The 21237-nt window shown below is 37.8% G+C and overlaps 1 protein-coding gene across 2 annotated transcripts in view; it reads left to right on the top strand.

Annotated features, from left to right (window-relative positions):
- L3MBTL4 (L3MBTL4, histone methyl-lysine binding protein) overlaps positions 1–21237 on the top strand; it is a 433421-nt gene that overhangs the window by 165703 nt on the left and 246481 nt on the right. For both annotated transcript variants that reach the window (XM_021707570.1, XM_021707564.1), the window contains 2 exons: positions 12785–12870; positions 17251–17361. In XM_021707570.1, the coding sequence (XP_021563245.1) occupies positions 12785–12870; positions 17251–17361 (197 nt within the window). The remainder of the gene's footprint in view (positions 1–12784; positions 12871–17250; positions 17362–21237) is intronic.

Below are 21237 nucleotides of genomic sequence, written 5' to 3'. Positions count from 1 at the left end.
TTTTTTTTTTTGAGTTGGAGTCTCACCCTGTCGCCCAGGCTGGAGTGCAGTGGCCGCTCCTGGCCACCACAGCCTCGACCTACTGGGTTCCAGTGATCCTTCCGCCTCAGCATTCCAAGTAGCCGGAATTACAGGCATGCATTACCACGCCCGGCTGATTTTTTTATTTATTGTAGAGATGAGGTCTCACTGCCCAGGCGGGTCTCGAACCCGCGGGCTCAGGCAATCCACTCACCTCAGCCTCCCAAAGGCGCGGGATTACAGACTGAGCCACCGAGCCCAGCTGATACAAGTTTATTTAAGGAGGATTTATTTGGCAATAGTAGGTCAAATTAGAAGGAAGAAGTGTGGAGACCATTGGGAAGATTCATAACATGTGAAAACGAGAGGCAAGAGCATTACCCAGGGCAGTGGAGATGAATCCAGGAGAATATGTTAGACACTTTGGGATTGTTACTTTATTTGGCAAGTACCTGAATAAGAAGACGTGTTGGTGAGAATGTGGATAAATTGGAAACCCTGGGCATTGCTGATGGGAATATAAAATTTACTTGGGAAAACAGTATGACATTTCCTCAAACAAATAAAAATAGAATTACCATATGAACCATCAGTTCTACTTGTATATATACTTCCAAATAATTGAAAGTGGGGTTTCAAGATACTTGTACGCCCATGTACAGAGCAGCATTATTTACAATAGGTAAAACATGTTGGCAACCCAGATGTCCATTGACAGATGCCTGGGTAAGCCAAATGTGGTATATACATACAATTGGGTATGATTTAGCTTTAAAAAGGAAGGAAATTCAGGATCATGTTACAACGTGAATGGGCCTTGAAGGTAGTATACTAACAAGGCATTTACAAAGAACAGATGCCATATGACTCTACATATATAGTCAGGATCATAAGAGACAGAGAAGGTAGAATGATGATTGCCAGGGACTGTGGGGAGACAGGGGATGGGGAGTTACCATTTAATGGGTATAGTTTCAATTTTACAAGATGAAAAGAGTTATGGAGTTGGTTGGTGGTTTTGGGAGCATAATAGAATGCACTTAATATCACTGATGTGTATATTTAAAAATGGTTAAGATGGTAAATATTGTACAGTATGCCACTTTTTGTGTTTTACTTCTTTCATTTAACATAGTGCTTTGAAGATGCATCATTGCTAATTTATTTATCAGAAGTTTCTTTTTATTGTTAAATCATATCCCATTTTATGAACTTACCATCAGTATATATTTGGGCCATTTTTAGCTAATGAATACAGCTGCTCTAAAAACATGTGTTCAGGTAAAAATTTCTTGGGTAAATATCCAGGAGTGGGGTTGTGTGTGGGTTATGTTTATAAGATCTGCCACACTGATTTCCATTGGGCTGTACCATTTTGCATCCCAACCAGGAATGGCTAAGAGTTCTAGTTGCTTCACATCTACACAAGCACTTTCCATTGTCAGTTTTTACAATGTTAGCCTTTCTAACTTGTGAAAGTATGGATGAACCTGGAGGCATTGCGAAATAAGCCAGCTATAGAAAGACAAATACCTCATAATCCCACTTGTATTTGGAATCAGAAGGTGAACTCAGAACAGAGTAGAACGGAGGTTATCAGAGACTGGCAGGGCATTGGGGTAGAGGGTAGACTAGGGAGATATTGGTCAAAGACAAAACATTTCAGTTTGGAGGAATAAGTTCAAGAGATATAGTCTACATCACCGTGACTGTAGCTAATAAAAATATTTTTATACTTCAGAATTGCTAAGATAGTAGATTTTACATGTCTTATCACAAATTGGTGATAATTATGAGAGGAAATATCTTTGCTAATTAGGTTGATTTAGCTGTTGTTATGGAACAGCTAAAAATCAGGTTGCTCATAATAAATATATACAACTTTTGTCAATAAAAGATAAGAAAAAAAGAATCAGAAGAGACAACCCCACCATTTTTACTTTTTTGTAAGTGTGTAGTGGTATTATATTGTGGTCTCAATTGGCCATTACCCCTACCAATTGGCAATATTAAGCCAGTTCATGTACTTATTTACTATTCACAGCTCTCCTTGAGTCAAATGTGTTTGTCTTTAAAGAACGTGCTCATCTCTAAATAATTATTTATCATTATTATTATTTTGTTATTGAATTTTGAGAGTTCTTTATATATTCTGGGCACAGTTCCTTTGTTGGGTTTGTATTTGAAAATCATACAGTGTTTCCCTGTTATATGTAATGCTAACTATAGGGGAAAAGCATACAGTCTTTCCCTATTATATGTAATGTTAACTATAACTATTTTCAAAGATGTCATTTACAGGTTGAGGAAGTTCTCCTTCCTTCTTAATTTGCTTAGGAGTTTTTAATGATGAATGGATGTTGAATTTTGCTATGTATTTTCTCTGTGCTATTGACATGATCACGTTTTAATTTTCTTTAGACTGTTGATATGGCAAATTAGATCGATTGTTTTTTGAGTGTTGACATAACCTTGTGTTTCTGGATTTTTGCATATTGTTAGATTTGGTTTTCTTGCCGTTTATTGATTTTAACACCCATGTTTGTGAAGGATATTGGTTTGTAATTCTCTTTTCTTTAATTTCTTTGCTTGGTTTTTATATCAGGAAAATGATGACCTCATAAATGAATTGGAAAGGTATTCCTTCTGTATATTTTCTGATAGAGTAAGTTTTGGATTAGTATTATTTATTATTGAAATATTTGGTAGAATTTACCAGTGAAACCATCTGGCCCTGAAGTTTTATTTGTGAGTAGGTTTTAACTGTGAATTCAATTGCTAATTACATTTTGCTGTCAGAGAATGTGTTTTATATCATTTCAGTACTTTAAAATATATTGAGTTTTTTTCACCTAGTGGCTTAGAATATTGTCTTTCTTGTAACTGTTCCATATCCATTGGAAAGAATATGTATTTTGCTGCTGTTGGGTGGAGTGGTCCATAAATATCTATTAGTTTGAGTTGACTGAATGTTGTTCATGTCTTCTCTGTTCTTACTGCTTCTTCTGAACAGTATATTATTGGTTCTTGCTTGTTTTTAAATACAATTTGACCATCTCTCATTTAATTGGGTTTCTAAAAAATGTAATATATCTATTTATATGATTAGATTTAAATTCCCACCTTGGTAGTGGTTTTCCATTATCCATTATGTTTTTAGTTCTTTTAAAAAATTCTTTCCTGACTTTTAAAATTTTTATTAAGTATTATTTAATGCTTCCATTTTATCTTCACTCTTGACTTTCTAATTATACCTCTTAAAATGTTTATTACTTGCTCTATGGTTTATGGTATACCTATTATCACAGTCTACTTTATTATACCACTTTTCTCATAGTGTAAGATCCTTAAACAGTTCACTTCCATTTCTCTCTCTCCCTTCTGCTCTTGTTTTTACTTCCAGATGACTTTTGTTCCTATAAAAACAACAAACAAAGAAAACATGAAGTAAAATCAATTTTACCCCTTTACAGTATATTGTAGATCCCATAAATGCTATTACTGTGTTTGGTTAGGGCCATGAATTTGTTTTTTAAAGTGATGAGTAATAGTGAAATATGCCTTATTTTTACCTTTATGCTCACCATTTCCAGAACTCTTCATTTCTTTGTTTAGATCCACATTTTCATCTGCCATGCTCCTTCTCCCTAAAGAACTTTATTATTTCTTATTCCTCAGGTTTGGTGGAAATGCATTAACTCAGTTTCTATCTCCCTGAAAAAGCCTTTATTTTGCCTTAACATTGTAGATATTTTTGTTGGACATAGAATTCTGGGTTTACAAGTTTGGGTTTTTTCCCTTTCATTTCCCTGAAGGTGTCACCATGTCATCTTCTGACTTGTGTAGTTTCTGAGTAGAGGTCTACTGCAGTTTCTGTCTATGCTTCCCTTCATGTATCTTATGCATCCCCTTAAGGTGCCTTAAACATCTCTCTGTGTCTTTGGGCCATTGAAAGAGAGTTTTCTCCAGTTTCTTGCTTTACTATTTATCTTTCCCTCTAGCGCTTGGAAGACCCATTGAAAATAGCCTGCGAGTATTACTCACAATAGCAGAAACATGTAACCAACTGTGCTGTCCATCAAAAGTGGACTGGATAAAAAAATATGGTACATATACACAGTGGAATACAATGTCGCCATAAAGAAGGAAAAAATCATGGACTTTGCAGCAACTGGGTGGATTTAGAGTCTATCATACTCAGTGATCTATCACAGAAACAAAAAGTTGAGTTCCACATGTTCTCACTCATAAGTGGACCTTGCACATTTATCGTAAGAAAGGGTTTGGCCGTAGCAGATTCCTGCCAGGGGAAGGAGGAGAGAGGGAGCTCATAACATCAATAAGGGTACCTGATTTCAAACCAGGCGAAGTGGGGTCAAAAAGGGGGTCCAAATTTTACCTGGATGATTACCTCTTATCTACCTAATTCTGAATTGTACCCCCACATCTTTAAAATTAAATTAAATTAAATAAAAAATTGCCTGTGAGTAAGTATCAACTCCCCATATGTCTGGGGCCTCAGCTCTTCCAGACTGAGATGCTAGCCCCATTGGTCTTTGAGAATTTATTAAAATGTTAGCTGATTTCTCTTTACTCATTTGCACAGAGCCATCCCTTCCTTTTTGTTCTGCCACAGGTGAAGTATTTTGCGTTTCTTTTCTGTTCCCCAGAGGTACTTGTTCCTCTTTGGATTTCTTTACTTTGTTGTCTTGAAACTTCAGATCCTTGATGGGCTCAAGAAAATCTATGATTTTCAGGTTATCTGGCTTTTTCTTATTGTGTAGGAGTCAGTAACACTTCTGTGGCTTTCTACCTTCTACACAGAGATGGAATTCTCCAATAGCATTCTTATTCTGTGACTCTTATCTCTCTAAGGATATTAATATTTCTTAATTTTTTAAGCTTTTTTGTTTTAAACCTTCTTTTCCTTATATTGTCATTGTTTTTTTCAAAGTTTCTTTTTTGTGGTTTGTTTGTTTTTGTGTCTGTTTATTCGAGTCTTCAAATTTCTCGTGCATCTTAATTATCCTTTTATTTCGAAGAATAAGCTCTTGAGGAGCTGAGTAAAATTTCTGGGTGCCCTGATGGAGCTTGCTGGCAACTTGTGAAACTCCCTGGAGGATGGTCATATGGAAACTAGACATCCCCAAATGTCAGTAAAACTAGGAATCTCAGGTCAGTTTTCCTAGGAAAGAGTACTCCCGTCTGACTTTTGTGTGTGGTGCGGAAGCAAAGAGATGGGGAAGGGGTTGTCAGCTTTCTGAGATTCTGACGATGATGGCGTGTAAAGCCACTGCTCTGTGTGTGAGCTTCACCAGTGCCTAAGATCCCCAAGTCTGAAATTTCTCTGTTTCAGCCTGTCTAGAGATTAAACCTCCAGTCTTTTGCTTTAATGTGAGAGGGTAGTTAGTCTAGTTGTGTGGGGCAAGGGATGTGACCTGCTGGGGCCAACAGTTTCTATAAGAACTTTAAGGCAGTTGCCTATTTTTAGCCCCACATGACTGTCTTTAAAAGAATTTGGTGCTGCAATCCCCAAAACCTTCCTGGATTCCATAACATACATTAACTGCTTATTGCTGGTCTTCTCTTTTAATATTCATGCTTTAGCTTCCTTAGAACTGTTAAGTCAGTTTTTATTTGTTTTCTTTCCACATTTTCAGGAATTTTTTTGGTGACATTTCTCATCTGCTTTTGACCTTTTACCTCTCCCCTTTGTGGTTTTATGTCCTTGTATTAGGTTTGTTTTTATTTTTGCATAAATAACATTATATATGTACTATTTTGTAACTTCAGCAGTTTCCTACTTAGTTATCTTTGGTTTTTCCTTTCACCGAGGGTATTTACTGCCATGAAGAAAATGTCACCTGATATTAATCTCTCCATATCAGTCACTTTGAGCTAAGAAGAACATTAAACCTCTCTGAAATTTTAGTGCCTTTAACACATTAAGCATTTTTTTCTTGCTCTTGTCACAGTACAGTCTTGGCCGATAGGGTCACTTCTTTTCCATGCAATTATTCTGAGAATGGAGCTCCTCCATTCCTTGGTAATCTTTCCATTCAACCTGAGAGTAGGGAAAGCCTGGTAGCTGCACAGGGGAGGGCTTTATGGGCCAAACTCAGAAGTGGCTTATTACATCATTTCTACCCACATACTTTGGCTGGCCTGAACTCTGTCACAGAACTGCGTGTAATTGCATAGGAGTCTGGGAAATGCACTTCAGCTGTCTGTCCAGGACGAAGAGGAACATGGTTGGAACCATCAGCAATCCTGTGCTCTTCAATTATGACAAAAGCCAGTCAGGGTTTCATTGGTCCTAGCCCCATAATCCTCGTTCCTATATTGATGCTTTCTCTTGGACTTAGGGGCCAGCACTCAGTAAACAAACCTCAAAGCAGCTCTTGCAGAAGTTTTTTTTACTATCAGTTGTAAGTCATGAGACACAGGCTCCAGCTTTGAGCTCATTGTTAGTTGTCTTGATTTGGATAAATGCCAGGTCTCATTTTCTTCATCAGTAGAATGGGGGCATGAGATGAAGTGTTGGGCAGCATGTGTGTTCGTGATCAATATTCTGTTTCTTGTGATTGAACCTTCTCCTCCATAAGACTCTTAGCAGTTCCCTTTTTGTTGCTGGTTATTAAATGGGGCTGTTGGCTGTCACTTAAAAGTTGTTTGTTATATGCGTATGATTTTTGGTTCCTAAATTGGCCACCAATAAAATTTTGGTTGATCTGCTTCTCCAGGTCCCATGGCACAGGTCACCCAGGTCAGGATGTCGAGGACTTGAGGACCTGTGCTATTTATTCATGATCCCAGTTCCTTAGAAACAGTGTTCCAGTGGCAACATTGTGTTTCTGATTAAGTTGTTGTTTCTGGAGGAAAAAAATAACCAAAGATGCCTTTATGAAAAGATTCTGAAAGCAGTATGAACCCAAAGTTAGCCCTCTTAGGTGGAGCAAAAGTCGAGGAATATTGCATTTGCCTTGTACAGATGCCACAGATCAGATGGCTTTTTTTCTTGGCATCATCCAGTTTACAGTGATACCTGGGTCATTTGCCAGTATTAATAAACTAACATCATCTTGTTCTGATGGTATTTCTGGTATCACCAGCAGGCAAACGACTTTATTTCAGAGTTCCAGTCAAAATTTTGAGGCTAGACCAATATCATTTTGGCTTATATATCTGTCATTCTTGGCCACCACGATGTTCCATTGAAACTTTTTAGGAAATATATTTATGCTTGAGTAAACATTCACCAGCTACTTATCGAATAACAACTATTTATTGCGAGGAAATAGCAACAACAAATTCCTGGCATAAGGCAGCTTATGTTCTAATGGAGCAAGAAAAACAAGAAACATTTAAATATAGCAGTAAGTGCTATGGAGAACAATAAGGCAGGTAATAGGGTTAGGAAGGGCACAGGTATCTGAGGGAGGCGGCTCCATATTATACAGGGAGTTCAGGGGTGGACTTCATGAGAATGTGACATCTGAGCAGCAAATTAAAGAAGATGAGGTGGTGAATCTGGGGGATATCTGGGGAGAACTTTCCAGGTACAGGAGCAGCAAGTACAAGTACTTGAGGAGGGATGATTTGTGCTGTGTTCCAGTTACAGCAGGAGTGGAGTGAAAGGGAGATGAGGTCAGAGCAATAGTGGGGCCAAGATGTGTAGTGGCCTGTAGGTCATTGTAAGGACTGGCTTCTCCCCCTGAGTGATAAAGGAAGCCATTGGCGTGACACGGTGTCAGTGTGCTTTAACTTAAATTTAATTTAGTTTGGCCCTTAAGCTTTTCCGTTTTTACTCCTGCCCTGTATTTGTACCCTCGAGGGCTTTTTCTTGACCCTGAATCCTTTTCATTCTAACCTCTGAAAATGACCTGCATAAATTCCAGCTCCTTCTTTAAAAAAAAAAAATTAAAATAAAGATGGAATCTTGCTATGTCACCCAGGCTGGCCTTGAACTCCTGGGTTCAGGTGATCCTCCTGTGTCAGTCTCCTGAGTAGCTGGGACAACACTGCAGTCTTTACTCGACTTTTCCTCTGTTGCCCCCTTGAGGCTACCACCTTCCTGCAACCTGTGAAGGAGGCAACTTATCCTGCCTTGTCCAAATCGCCTTCTTGCTTCTTCCAAAACAATTGTCATCTGTTTGGAAAAGGTATTCCTACCTGAGGGCACAAACTATTCTTCTCTGCTACATCTTGCCCCTCTGTTTGCTGCCCTCTAGATGCCTTTTGATGATTCTTCAGCACTCATTGGAGATATTTGTCACCCGGTTCTACCATTTCATCCAATTGTCAGCACCGTAGGGGAAATCCAGGGCTGAGTGGCTGATGCCCTAGCTCTGTAGTTCCTTGACCCCACTTTTGGCAAATTTCCCCTTGCTTTGGTTCAACCACTCATGCTCACGGTCACAGCCTGGGCCTCATTCTTCTTCAGGGATTGTGCATCTCTGAAGTTTTAATGTTGAATAGCACAGCTGATTTGGGACATAAAATTAATATCTTAAACGGTACATATAGCCCGCCTCCAGTCCAGCTGTCTACATTCCCAGCCTCTCATGCTCACAGTCCTATGCGCTGGTGTTTAGGGTGAACTCATACTCTCAGTCCTGAGACCTAGGGGCCACCTTGGATCATGAGATAATCTGGGTTTTCAATACTAGTGGGGAAATGGTGATTAAATGCGTGGGTAATGGAGTCACACATACTTTTTCAAATCCCACGTCTTCCACTTTTAACTGTATAACACTGGGCAGGCTGCTCAAGCCCTCACCTACTATATGAGGATAAAAATTGCACCTCACAGGGTGTACATGAGGAATAAATGACTTAATGCAGAAGTACTTAGTACTGTGCTTACTGATAAATGGAAACCAATTAGAGGATGATTTTCTTTGAGGGGCTGAAAAAGTTAAAGGCTTTTGTTGTCCCACGGAGTGGTCTCCTGTATTTACTTCTAGTTTCAAGTAGGAATTTAAATTTTTGAAAGCTTTTGTCTTAGTATGGTCACACAACTGTTTGAATGGACCTGGTTGCTGCCACTTCCTCTGAAACCCTACTCTGGCCTCCTGAGGCCTACCAGAACTCAGGGCCAGGGCCGGGGGAAGAATGGGGGAGTAAGTGGCTTTTGCAAGTCTCCCTAGGCCCTAAGACATTCTTCTCTTCCTCGGGTTCACTGAACAGGAAATGTGCAGGTAGTATATGTTTTCCATTTTTTTTTTTGTACAAGCGTGGCTGTTTTCTAGAGAGTGGCCCATTGGCAGTTGTTGCTTAAGAACTGTTTAAAACAGTCACAACCTTTAGTTTCTACTGGCCTGTCACAGAAAGGGACACAGGGCCATGCCTACCATTGCAGCATGCCCGATTTCTTTATGAGACTGTGTTAGGACTAGTTGCTGCCTCTCCACTCACCTCACATACAATCTTCAACCCTCTCCACTCTGGCTTATCTCCCTCCCTCTCACCAAATGTTCTGGTCAGGAGTGTGGGTGAGGAACCCCAATGCAGAAGGGGTCAAATATGGGCATAATTCAAAAGCCATATAGAAATTCAGAGATCCAAAATGTCATGAATAGGTTTGATTATTTTTAAAAGTGTGAGTTATAAAAGTGGATACAGAACAGGATCAGATGCAGTGGCACAGACATGTAGGACCAGCTACTTGGAGGCTGAGGTGGGAGGATTCCTTGAGTCCAAGAGTTTGAGATTATCCTAGGCAACATAATGAGACCCCCATCTCTAAAAAAATACAAATAAAAAATTAGCAAGGTATAAATTAGGTACTTAGGTGACTGAGGCAGAGGATTGCTTGAGCTCAGAAGTTTGAGGCCTGAGCAGTATAGCAAGACTCTCTTTAAAAAAAAAGTAAATGTAACTGCAGAAACACCTATTGAAATATAAGCTATATAGCTCATATAGAAAATGAAAGAAAATAGAGGAAACCTCAAGAGATCTTTTAAAAATCCAGTTTAACTCATGCCTCTAATCCCAGCACTTGGGAGGCAGAGGCAAGAGTATTGCCTGAGCCTATGAGTTTGAGACCAGTGTGGGCAAATTGGCAAGACCACATCTCTACAATTAAAAAAAAAAAATTAGTTGAGCATGGTGTCGTGCACCTGTGACTCCAGCTACTTGGAAGACTGAGGTGGAAGGATCACCTGAACCCAGCAGGTCAAGGCTGCCGTGGTTGAGACTGGAGGCTGCACTCCAGCCTGGGTGACAGAGTGAGACTCTGGCTCAAAAAAAAAAAATCAGCTTAAAACATGTTACAGAAATTTGGCTAGGCATAGTGGCTCATGCCTGTATCCCAGCACTTTGGGAGGCTGAGGTGGGAGGATTGCTTGAACCCAGGAGTTTGAGACCAGCCTGGGCAACATAACAAGACCACTTCTCTACAGAAAATAAAAAAATTAGCCATGCATTGTGGCTTGTGTCTGTAGTCCCAGCTATTCAGGAGGTGGAGGCAAGGAAAATTCCTTCAGCCCAGGAGTTCAATACTGCTGCCACTGCACTCTAGCCTGGACAACAGAGTAAGACCCTAACTCTAAAAAAGGAGCAAACAAACAAACAAAAACATGCTATGGAAATTAGATTTAAAAAACTAGTGATGGAAGTTAATGTAAATGATTTAAAAAATCCATATAGAAGGTGTTTAAAATAGAAACAACTGAATAAAAATAATATAAAAGTAAAAATGCTGGGCAAAGTTTTATCAGGCAATCACAAACAGAAAATAACAGGGTAGGAATATAATTTTTAGTAAAAAGAATTTGAGGCAAAATACAATAACTGTATCCAAAAGGGAAATTTCTCTATTTTAAATAAAAAGTGCAATTCATAGTGACTATTGTACTGCTGAATAATGTGATATCAAAATATGAAGCAGAGTATTCCATGCTCTAGCAGTTTTATTCCTGGATGCATTCCAGCAGGTCTGTATACTTTTGGTCATTGAAAAGAGTGTAGTAGAGTGTTCTTAGCAGCACCCTCCATGACTTTCAAATGGAAGCTATCCAAAAGACCACCATCAAAAGAATGGATATATGGATTGTGGAATACTCACACAGTGAAATACTATACAACAATGAAAATGAATGTTCTGAGTGCACAGTTTACATGACCATCACGGTCAGAATGCTGAGCAGAAGGTGTTCACCACAAGTGAGCACATGCAGTGTGATTCCATTTACATAAAGAAAGTAACAGAAGAAGCAAAACTAACTTGTGATCCGAAGCCAGGGTAGGGATTTCTCTTTGAGGAGAAGGTGATGTGACCGGAAAGGAGGATGCAGGGGAGGGATGTTGGGGTCTGGAAGTGTCCTGGCTGGATCCAGGCCTGCTTATGCAGGGATGCTAGTTCCATGAAAAATTTTCAGGCTGTCCATTTAATTTGGGCAATTTTGTTTAAATCTATTTTATTTTATTAAAAGGTCAGAAATGAAGGAAAAATGATCCGAAATATTGGAAACTAATACAGAAAAATAGTCATTTTAGAGACTTTAGCATACTGCTCCAGGCTTTCTGCTTAAATAAATATACTAGATTGTTGAATAATATATCTAGATTGTATTAATTCCTATTGATACTTGACCTTAAAACACATATATATGTATAGTCTTTTTTAAAAAATGTGTTGATTCTATCATATACCAAAAAGAAATCCTCAAGTCCTGAAAGCAGGAATTGTATATATCATGTGACATTCTGAAACTGTAGTGTGGTAAACTAGATATTATTATTAATATTTTAACAAATATGAAAATTAATCACTTGGAATAGCTCAAATAGCTATTTAATGATTAAATCAAGGCAACAATCACAGATTATAATTGTTTTTTAAAAAATAAAAGTGAGAAAAATACATATTTTGTGAAAGTTTGTCTAGCGATCTAAACCTGTATTCAGTGGCAACAATGGCAGGTTCATAGTCTAAAATACTCTATTATTCTTAAAAAATGGAAGTAAATTATGTTTACAATTTAATTTGACAAAACAAGGATAAAATAAACCTAAGGGCCATAAGAGGGAGGAAGTAATAAGAGTAAAAGCAGCAAAGAAAATAATTAGAAAAGAAAAGTAAACAAAGGAGCTGATGAATAAATCTAATATGAATTGCTTGAAAGGATAAGGAAAACAACAATATAGACCTCTAGCAAATGTAATTAGGAAGAAAAAGAACACAAACATAAGAGAATTAAGAAACCCAGCTATAAGGAAATTTTAAATAGTTATTTGTATCATGGTATGCCAACATATATTTCTCATTCCATTTATAAATAGCAATTTTATGAAGTTATAGTTACAAAGATGTAATAATTAGAATAAACCTCTAATAACATAGAATAAGTGGAAAGATTGTCAGAGTCATTTTTCCAGCTCATGGCTTGCGGTCAGATAGTTGCTTGTGAGTTTTTATAAACTTCTAGGGAGCACTCTAGTAGAGCTTGGGAGCCAGAGACTTTGGTGTCACCTGGCTCTGCCAAGTACCTGCGTTGCCATTTGACCTTGGTGAACCTGTTTAACGTTGTCGAGTGAGTGAATGAACCAGTGAATAAGTGCTTGCATGTAGGAATGCCTTAGCCTTCTGAGGTTATCATGAGACTTAAGTGACTTAATATATGTGAAATTCTTAGCATCAGTCCTGATGAGTAGTGAGCATTCAGTTAACAGTAGGTATTGTCATTATCAAATGTTTTGTAGTATATGGGAATCAGAATATCTATGAGTAATCTTTTGATACTTTTATATCTGTTTTCAGGTTATCCTGATCCAGAAAATTTTTCCTGGACAGAATATCTGGAAGCTACCCAAACAAATGCAGTTCCTGCCAAAGTTTTTAAAATGGTAAGTTCTATATAGGTGCACACTCTCACCTTTAAACAAGGTCTTTGTTGAGTCATGCCTTCATTTGGCAGTTTTAAATTATTCTAATTTTTTTCTTTCTAAATTCAAGTCATATTTTTACAGCCAATTTGCTTTGCTTCTAGTTAAAAATGCATAGTAGCTGATTTATTTGGTTTTGTTCCTGTCTACAAATGTAGGTGATTATTTCGTTCCTTGAAAAAACCAGTAGCCACATATTTGAGCACTGTTGCACGCACCTTATCATCTGTGGTGACAGCATCCTTGCTTTGATGGTTCTGTTAGTCTGCTGAGTGAGACCTCTGAGCTTTCACAGCAACACTTTCCCTGTATGACTTGTGACGAGGCCATGACAAAATAGGCAGAATGTATGTAGTCTGTGTGTATAATTGTATCCATTTTGAGGGAAGGTTTTCTTTTAGCATTAGCTAGAATACTAATTTTTAAAGTTCAAATTCACACTTGTATACCTATGTCAGAGTTGAACTAAGTACAATTTCTAAAAGAAAGTGCATAGTTAGTGGTATTTATGTTCTAAACCAGTGGTTTTCAAACTGTGTTCCCTTTCATTTCCCAGTGTGCTCCAGGCTCCCCAACTCATCTTTAATCAGATTTTATATACTGAGTTCTCCATATGATGTTATTTTCTGATTGTTTTCTAGAAATCAAAAGGGGTTTGAAACAAAAATTTATTTCATTTTTTTAAAAAGTTATTATAGCCAGGCTCGGTGGCTCAGCCTGTAATCCCAGTGCTTTGGGAGGCTGAGGTGAGTGGATTGTCTGTGCTTGCGGGTTCGAGACCCACCTGGGCAACTTGGTGAGACCTCATCTCTATAATAAATCAAAAATTAGCCAGACGTGGTAGCACGTGCCTGTAGTTCCAGCTGCTTGGAAGGCTGAGGCAGAAGGATCGCCAGAGCCCAGCAGGTCGAGGCTGCAGTGGCCAGGAGTGGCCACCGCACTCCAGTCTGGGTGACAGAGTGAGATTCCAACTGAAAAAAAAAAAGTTATTATAATAGGCTGAATTGTGAGGAAGATATACACGTAAGAAAATCAGGAAGATGGAAGTGCTGAAGCATTAAGAAGGGTTATAAGAATTGCAAAGATTCTGTAAGGGTGTTTCCTACATTTTCTTCTAGGATTCTTATAGTTTGAGGTTTTACATTTAGCTCTTTGATCCATTTATAGAAAGTGGAATAGACAACCAATTTCTGATCAACTATCTAAAAGGAAAGATATATAAATGGGACCTCAACAAACTGAAAAGCTTCTGCAAAGCAAAAAAAAAACCATTCAGAGAGCAGGGAAACGACCCACAGAATGGGAAAAAATATTTGCTAACTGTAAATCTGGCAAAGGCCTAACATCCAGGATCTACAAGGATCTCAAACATGTCGAAAGGAAAAAAACAAACAATCCTATTAAAAAATGGGCAAAAGATCTGAATAGACTCTTCTCAGAAGAAGACCTATGGTCAGCCAACAGGTACACAAAAAGATGCTCAGCTTCACTAACCATCAAAGAAATGCAAATTAAAACCACACTGAGATACCACTTAACTCCAGTCAGGTTGGCCATCATCAATAACTCAAAAAGAAACAGATGCTGGAGAGGATGTGGGGAAAAAGGAACACTTCTACACTGTCAGTAGAAGTGTAAACTAGTACAACTTCTGTGGAAAACAGTGTGACAATATCTAAAAGACCTAAAAATCAGCCTTCCATATGAGCCAACGATCCCCCTTTTGGGAATATACCCGGAGGAACTTATATCACTCTATAAAAAAGATGCCTGCACATGCATATTTATTGCAGCATTATTCACACTAGCAAAAACATGGATCCATCCATGCTGCCTATAGAAAGTGCACTGGATAAAGAAAATGGGGTACATTTAATGATGGAATATTATGCAACCATAAAGAAAGGCAAAATTATGAACTTCGCAGTAACTTGGATGGAATTAGAGTCTATAAAACTCAGTGATTTATCGTAGAAACAAAGATCTGAGTACTATATGAACTCACTTAGAAGCAGACCCTGAACATTTATCATAATACAACAAGAAAGGGATTGGCAGTAGCAGGGCACTGCCAGGGGAGGAAGGGGAGAACATAACATCAATAAGGGTACCCAAACTCTACCTGTGCGATGACCGCTTTTGTACCTAACCCTGAATTGTACCCCACATATTTAAAATAACAATAAAGAATTGCAAAAATTCAATAAGCAAAAACGCCCACTCTCTCTCTCTTGCTTTCTTTCAAAACTTTATTTTTCCAAAAGAAAAGTTACAACAAAATTAAATTATGTAAAGATTTAGCTAAGAAGGTAACTTTCAGGCTCTGTCATGGGTTTTTGTGGATTTAGCTTAGATACATGTCTTTGGCATCTACAGTACGAAACATTTTTACCTCTTTTGTCAGAACAGTAACCTCGGGGAGAATAGAAAGATTTTTAGGGATCACAGACTTAATTATGAGCCTGACCCAAAAAAACCCAGAATTATTTTTTGGAGGTTAGGCCCATTGTAGTACAGGCTTTCCTCTTCAGGTAAGTGTTCTAGGAACCCATTGGCATCAGTGTACCAGCTAGCATTGTTGTGAGAGGTTGTGTTTGGCTTCCGTGAATTTTTCTGGAGATTCTTGAATCTCCAAAATGAGCATTTGCCCATTTCACAATGGATGATTTACGAGCGCACCTGCCTACACCCCACTGGATGTTCAGCAGTTTTTGACCAAAAATGGCATGGCCCCCATGTCCCACCCTCCCTATTCACCCGGTCTCGCCTGGAACTACTTTTTTCTGTTTCCCTGGGTGAAGAAAGTCCTCAAAGGGAAACATTTTGCCATTGTGGAAGAGGTGAAACAAAAAACAGCAGATGCACCAAAAGGTTTCAAATCTGACAAGTTCAAAAACTGTCTTAAGCAATGGAAAAAGTGTCTCAATAGTTGTATTGCATCAAAGAATACTTTGAAGTGAACGAAGTTTAAGCATGTAAGAATAGGCTGGCCTTGGTGACTCAGCCTGTAATTCCAGCACTTTGGGAGGAAAACAATACCCTACTATTCCATAAGTAATAAGCCATAAAATATTTCTCCAATATCTTGTATGTTTCTCTCCAGCTTTGTAGAAACATATTTTCTTTCTAAAATGTATTATAACATCTACTAAATGGGAGTATACTGACTATATGAGGGAGACCCAAAAAACCCTGGAATTTATTTATAAAAATTTGTGTTTTACTCTTACATGTTTTTGTTCTTGTTTTCGTTATTTTGAGTTGGAGTCTCACTCCGTCACCCAGGCTGGAGTACAGTGGCATGCTCACGGCCACCCCAGTGTTGACCTGCTGGGCTCCAGCAAACTTTCCGCCTCAGGCTTCCAAGTAGCTGGAGCTACAGGTGCTCACTACTATGCCTGGCTAATTTTTTTATTTTGTTGTAGAGAGGAGGTCTCACCATGTGGCCCAGGCTGGTCTCGAACCTGTGGACTCAGACAGTCCTCTCGCCTCGGTCTCCCAAAGTGCTGGGATTATAGGCTTGAGGCACCGCACCCAGCCTCAACACACTTTTGCTTCCCGTAAAGTCAGTTGAACACTTTTATGCATAATAATTTTCAAAGTGCAGCTTTTTGCCAGCCAGAAAAGTCTGTTAGAGTTGTCTTTTTGACTTTTATGTTTGCTAGTAAATTTCCTTAGTTTTAATTATTTAAGTCCCTGTGTGCTTTTTTCTACTCCATTTTAGGACTGCCTGTGTGTCTGTCATTGTAGACTTAGTTTCTCCCATATTAAGATTTGAAAGAAACCTTAGTACAGATCCACCCTCTCATGTTACAGATGAGATGACAAACGCAGAGGTTATGGCTTTAAATTTCATTGCAGTATGGTTTTAAAATCATTTAACGGGAAATTATGCACTTTCATGTGCTACGCGTATTTTAAAGTTTAGATTCATAAAGAATCATGTTTATCCTTTTTAAGTATTTATTAAATAATTTTGCCTTCTAGGCCATGAACTTTGAAACTGGGCAGTGAGAATAGTCAGTAATTTCTTAAGTTATAAGATTAGTGTCAGAAAACATCTGCACTAATATATAAGATGTAATAAGATTCCTTTTGAACGTTGGTGTGATCATTAACAAACTTATAATTCATCTGCCTTTGTCTTTTTAGTTACATTAAAAATGACCAAAACATTATTTCTCGTTCATAAGTTTTTGTGAAACTTGATAAAATAATATGCATAAAGTCCTATGGGCTCTTAAAACTGAATTCCAGTTGTATTAAATACCTGTATTTAGTATTAGTAGGATATCTGAATTATTGAATTTTGCATGATTTTTTGCATTTGTGATGTTACAGAGGTCACCTCATGGTTTTCTGCCAAATGTGAAACTTGAAGTTGTGGATAAACGAAACCCCAGGTTAATTCGTGTTGCTACGATTATAGATGTTGATGACCAAAGAATAAAGGTACATGTTTTATGCTATTATGTTATTATATTAGTATCTTTTCCCACATTTCTTCTGTTTCTCCCACCTCCCATTCTCTGTACCCCTCTCAATTTTTAATTCATGTTCATAATAGTTTTCTGGGGGGCAAAATCATTCTCATCTGACCTTGAAGATTGACCTTGGCTAAGATTGACCTAGGAATAAGGATATCCTTAAAACAAGAAGGCAGTGCAATTCACCCACAAGGCTGGCTACAAAGGCTCTGATTTTTGGCACAGTAGAAGAATTAAACTCTTACTAGTTAATTTCTAGTCACATTTCTTTGAATAGAGAGAGATTCCCAGCTTATGTATATGTGAAGTGGGAAGGCAACCGATTAGACATGGCTGACTTTGAGAGGGATTCTAATACATTTTTTTTTAATTGATTGTTGTGACTTTCCCTGTTGGTTCTTTCTTTTGAGGCAGGGCCTGCCTATCTCTGTCACCCAGCCTGGAGTGCAGTGGCACAATCATAGCTCACTGCAGCCTCAACCTCCCGGGCTCAGTTGATTTTTCCGCCTTAGCCTTCTGAGTAGATGGGACTATAGGCATGCTACTACACCTGGAGAATTTTTTTATTTTTTGCATGTTACCCAGGCTGGTCTCAAACTTCTGGGCTCAAGCAATCCTCCCACCTCGGCCTCCCAAAATGCTGGGATTACAGGTGTGAGCCACTACACCTGGCCTCTTTTTATTTTTTTAAGCTTGTTTTTGTTGGTATTTGAAAATTTTTTTTGGAAATTGTCAATATATACCTTACCTGGAACAATAAAGTCTTTGTTTTCTGCTTTTCTTTGTCAAGTAAAAAAATAAAAATAAAAACATTTTAGTTATTGTAGCTAATACAAATGATTCGATTTTGAATGAAAGATTTAATTAACAGATTTGTATACAGTTCTTGTTGATCACAACTGTTTTTTAAAAAAATGCATCTTCAAAATGAAATTTTCCTAAAAGGAAAGATTTCTATTCCTTAAATAGAGAGCTGAAAGCATCTGTGTAGTTCATTAAACCTTCTGTAACATATGATCATTCAAAAATTATTTTCTACCTAAGCACAGTTTTCTTTTTCATAATAATAAAACTATAATCCCAGCAAGACTCAAGATATTCTATTTCTTGCTCTCATAAATCCACTTGTTCTAGTCTGGCCAGATATTCTGAATTTCATACTGAAAATATTAATTTGGTCATGTGTGATTGGTTCATTGGTATGTGAGCTGTGAATTTTTTCTTGCCATGCAGGGTTTTAAGATGCTAGGTTTATTAATTACCATGTTTGCTCTCTAATAAATATTTATGATGTATGCAGTGTATCTTGTTCAATTTATAGCCAGCTATTATGTTTAATAATTATTCTTTTGTTTGACTGCACAGTGTGCTCTGTTATATCTGAAAGCCCATTACTGTCACCTTATCAGAAAATGCACATTAAATTATCATAGATGGATGAATGCTTTTAGAAAGTTTAGCCTTTTATTTGAAAAAAAAAATTCTACAAATAAATGTAAAGGAAGAACTTAAAGCAGAGTAATATTTGATAAATATTTGCCCTGTGGGAACTGCAGCTAAGCTGTGAAATGAATTATAAATGAATTTCAAATAGATGCTTTAAGAAGTTCTACTGAATCATTAATAAATTGAGTCTCTTCAGCAAGTCTTTTCATATTTAATGCATTAACTGGATGTATTTGTGGCATTTCTAAATGAAATAAGAGCATCATGACCAAGAGAAATTGTCGTGGTAAGTTGTCTACTTATATGACTAGAAATTATTTTGGATTTTAGGTCAAACCAACAGGTTCAAAAGCTTTTGTTTGAAAAAACTTGTAGGTATATTAATATGAAGCAAAAGTTTAAATGCAAGTCAGTGAATGTTCACTTTAATTAAAGGTTGCTTGTGCTTCGAGAAAGGTACTTGACCTTTATGAGTCCTAGTTTAATTATCTGTCAAAAAAAGTAGCAGAATCTGGAGTATATCATCTCACTTGCCAAGGTTTCTAACTGGGATGCATTTATGAAAATGGTTTTGAAATAGAAGGATAGGACATGATACTAACATTAAACATAACTGTCCTTTGAGCTAAACTTCTAATTAATGGTCATTATAGTGTCGCAGTGATTGATGGCTGTCTTCATTTGGAAAGGAGACTGGGACAGTTTTCAAAAGTATTATGATCAATTAATGAAAAGATAACTTTTAAAGGAGATGAAACTATAAATTAGTGTCAACCATTATTTCCAGAAGAGTGTAATTGCAGGTAAAACAATGATGAGATTGGTGATGGCTAACTCAAGCGCCCACGCTGCTGTTTACTTGCTTTACATGTTCTTACCCTTATGCCTCATAACAACCCGGTAAAGTTGATGTCGGTGAGGGAAGAGGCACAGAGAGCTTAAGAAAGTTGCCCAGGGCCACAGCTTGCAAAGGCAGAGCCAGGTGGGAACCGGTTGACCTGGTTCTTCAGCCTGAGCTCTGCAACCAGGTGGCAGCACCTTTTTTGTAAAGGGTCAGAGAGGCAGTAGTCCAGGCTTTGTGGCCACGTGGTATCTGCTGCAACAGTTCAACAGGGATGCTTATCAAAAAAGCAGGCAGAGACAATATGGAAATGAATGAATGACTCTGAAATTTGAATCCCACATGCTTTTCAAATGCCATGAAATAATCTTTTGCGTTTTACACCAGCTATTTAAAAATGCAAACACCATTATCTTGTGGGACACACAAAAATAGAATGGAACCCTACTTGGCCTGTGGTTGGCCCTTTTTGCCAAAACCAGTCTTAACAGACCCTGTACTGATTAGACCATTAGATGAATTTATTTAGTTGCTATCTTTAGTATAAAGTTTTGTATCCTTATGTTAATTTTTCTAACATTTGATTTTAAAATCAAACCGTGTCTGTATTTAATTTTCAGTTTAGTTTTCCATTGATTTTAGATTTTCAGTTAAAAAAAGGTAGAAGTAGTTAGGGCTACCATGTAATTAACAGCTTCCAGATTTAAAAGAAATATATATTTTTCTCATATCAATTAGTTATCACCATGTATTTTGTTTTCAATGTGAATGTAGCCAAGCCTCTGAAATGATGTATAGTTCCTCACTGCATTTATTCACATTGATAAAAGAAAAAACGTAAGACAAAGTCAATTTAACAGACTCTAATTGAGCAAAGAATGATTTGCAAATTGGGCGGCCTCCTGAACCAGAGTTGACAAAGAGAGATTCTAGTACAGCCACATGGTAGAAGAAGAGTTGCAGACAGAAAAAGGAAAGTGAGGTACCGAAAACGAAAGTAGAAACAGAAACAGCCACATTGGCTGCAGCTCAGGGTTTATCTTATTCAAGCCTGCCTTGAACAGTTGGCTGCTTTTGATTAGCCAAATCTTGGTGATTGGCACAAGAGATAACAGGTTAAATATCCAGGTAGGTGGCAGTCCACCATATGAAAGATTATGGAGAAACCTCTAGGTTGAACCCGAAATATACAAGGGGTCAGCTTTGGTCTGAACTTAATTCAACAACATTTTAGTTAAAGTCAGTATATCCAGAATAGAAATGCATGCCTGACAGCACAGCAGTGCAGTATTACCTTGGTGGTGAATTGGATATCCCACTCTGGAGCTCCTTAGATAACCCTTACGCCACTTCCATCTCACCAGCCTAACCTGCGAGATCTGATGAGATCCTGACGTGATTATTTGGCTGGAGGCATCAGCTTAGTCATGAACTAGATAGAATAGAAATAGAGCATTTCAGAGTTTTCTATGCAGAACACTGCCTGTATAGCAACTTCTTAAATAAAAGTTGATGGTGTCGCACTTTGTTCTTTTTTTTTTTTTTTTCTGAGTT

This window comes from Carlito syrichta, unplaced genomic scaffold (genome assembly GCF_000164805.1).
Source record: "Carlito syrichta isolate Samal-C Ts95f unplaced genomic scaffold, Tarsius_syrichta-2.0.1 Scaffold47312, whole genome shotgun sequence".
Taxonomy (NCBI): domain Eukaryota; kingdom Metazoa; phylum Chordata; class Mammalia; order Primates; family Tarsiidae; genus Carlito; species Carlito syrichta.
This window is presented reverse-complemented; position numbering and strand designations above follow the sequence as displayed.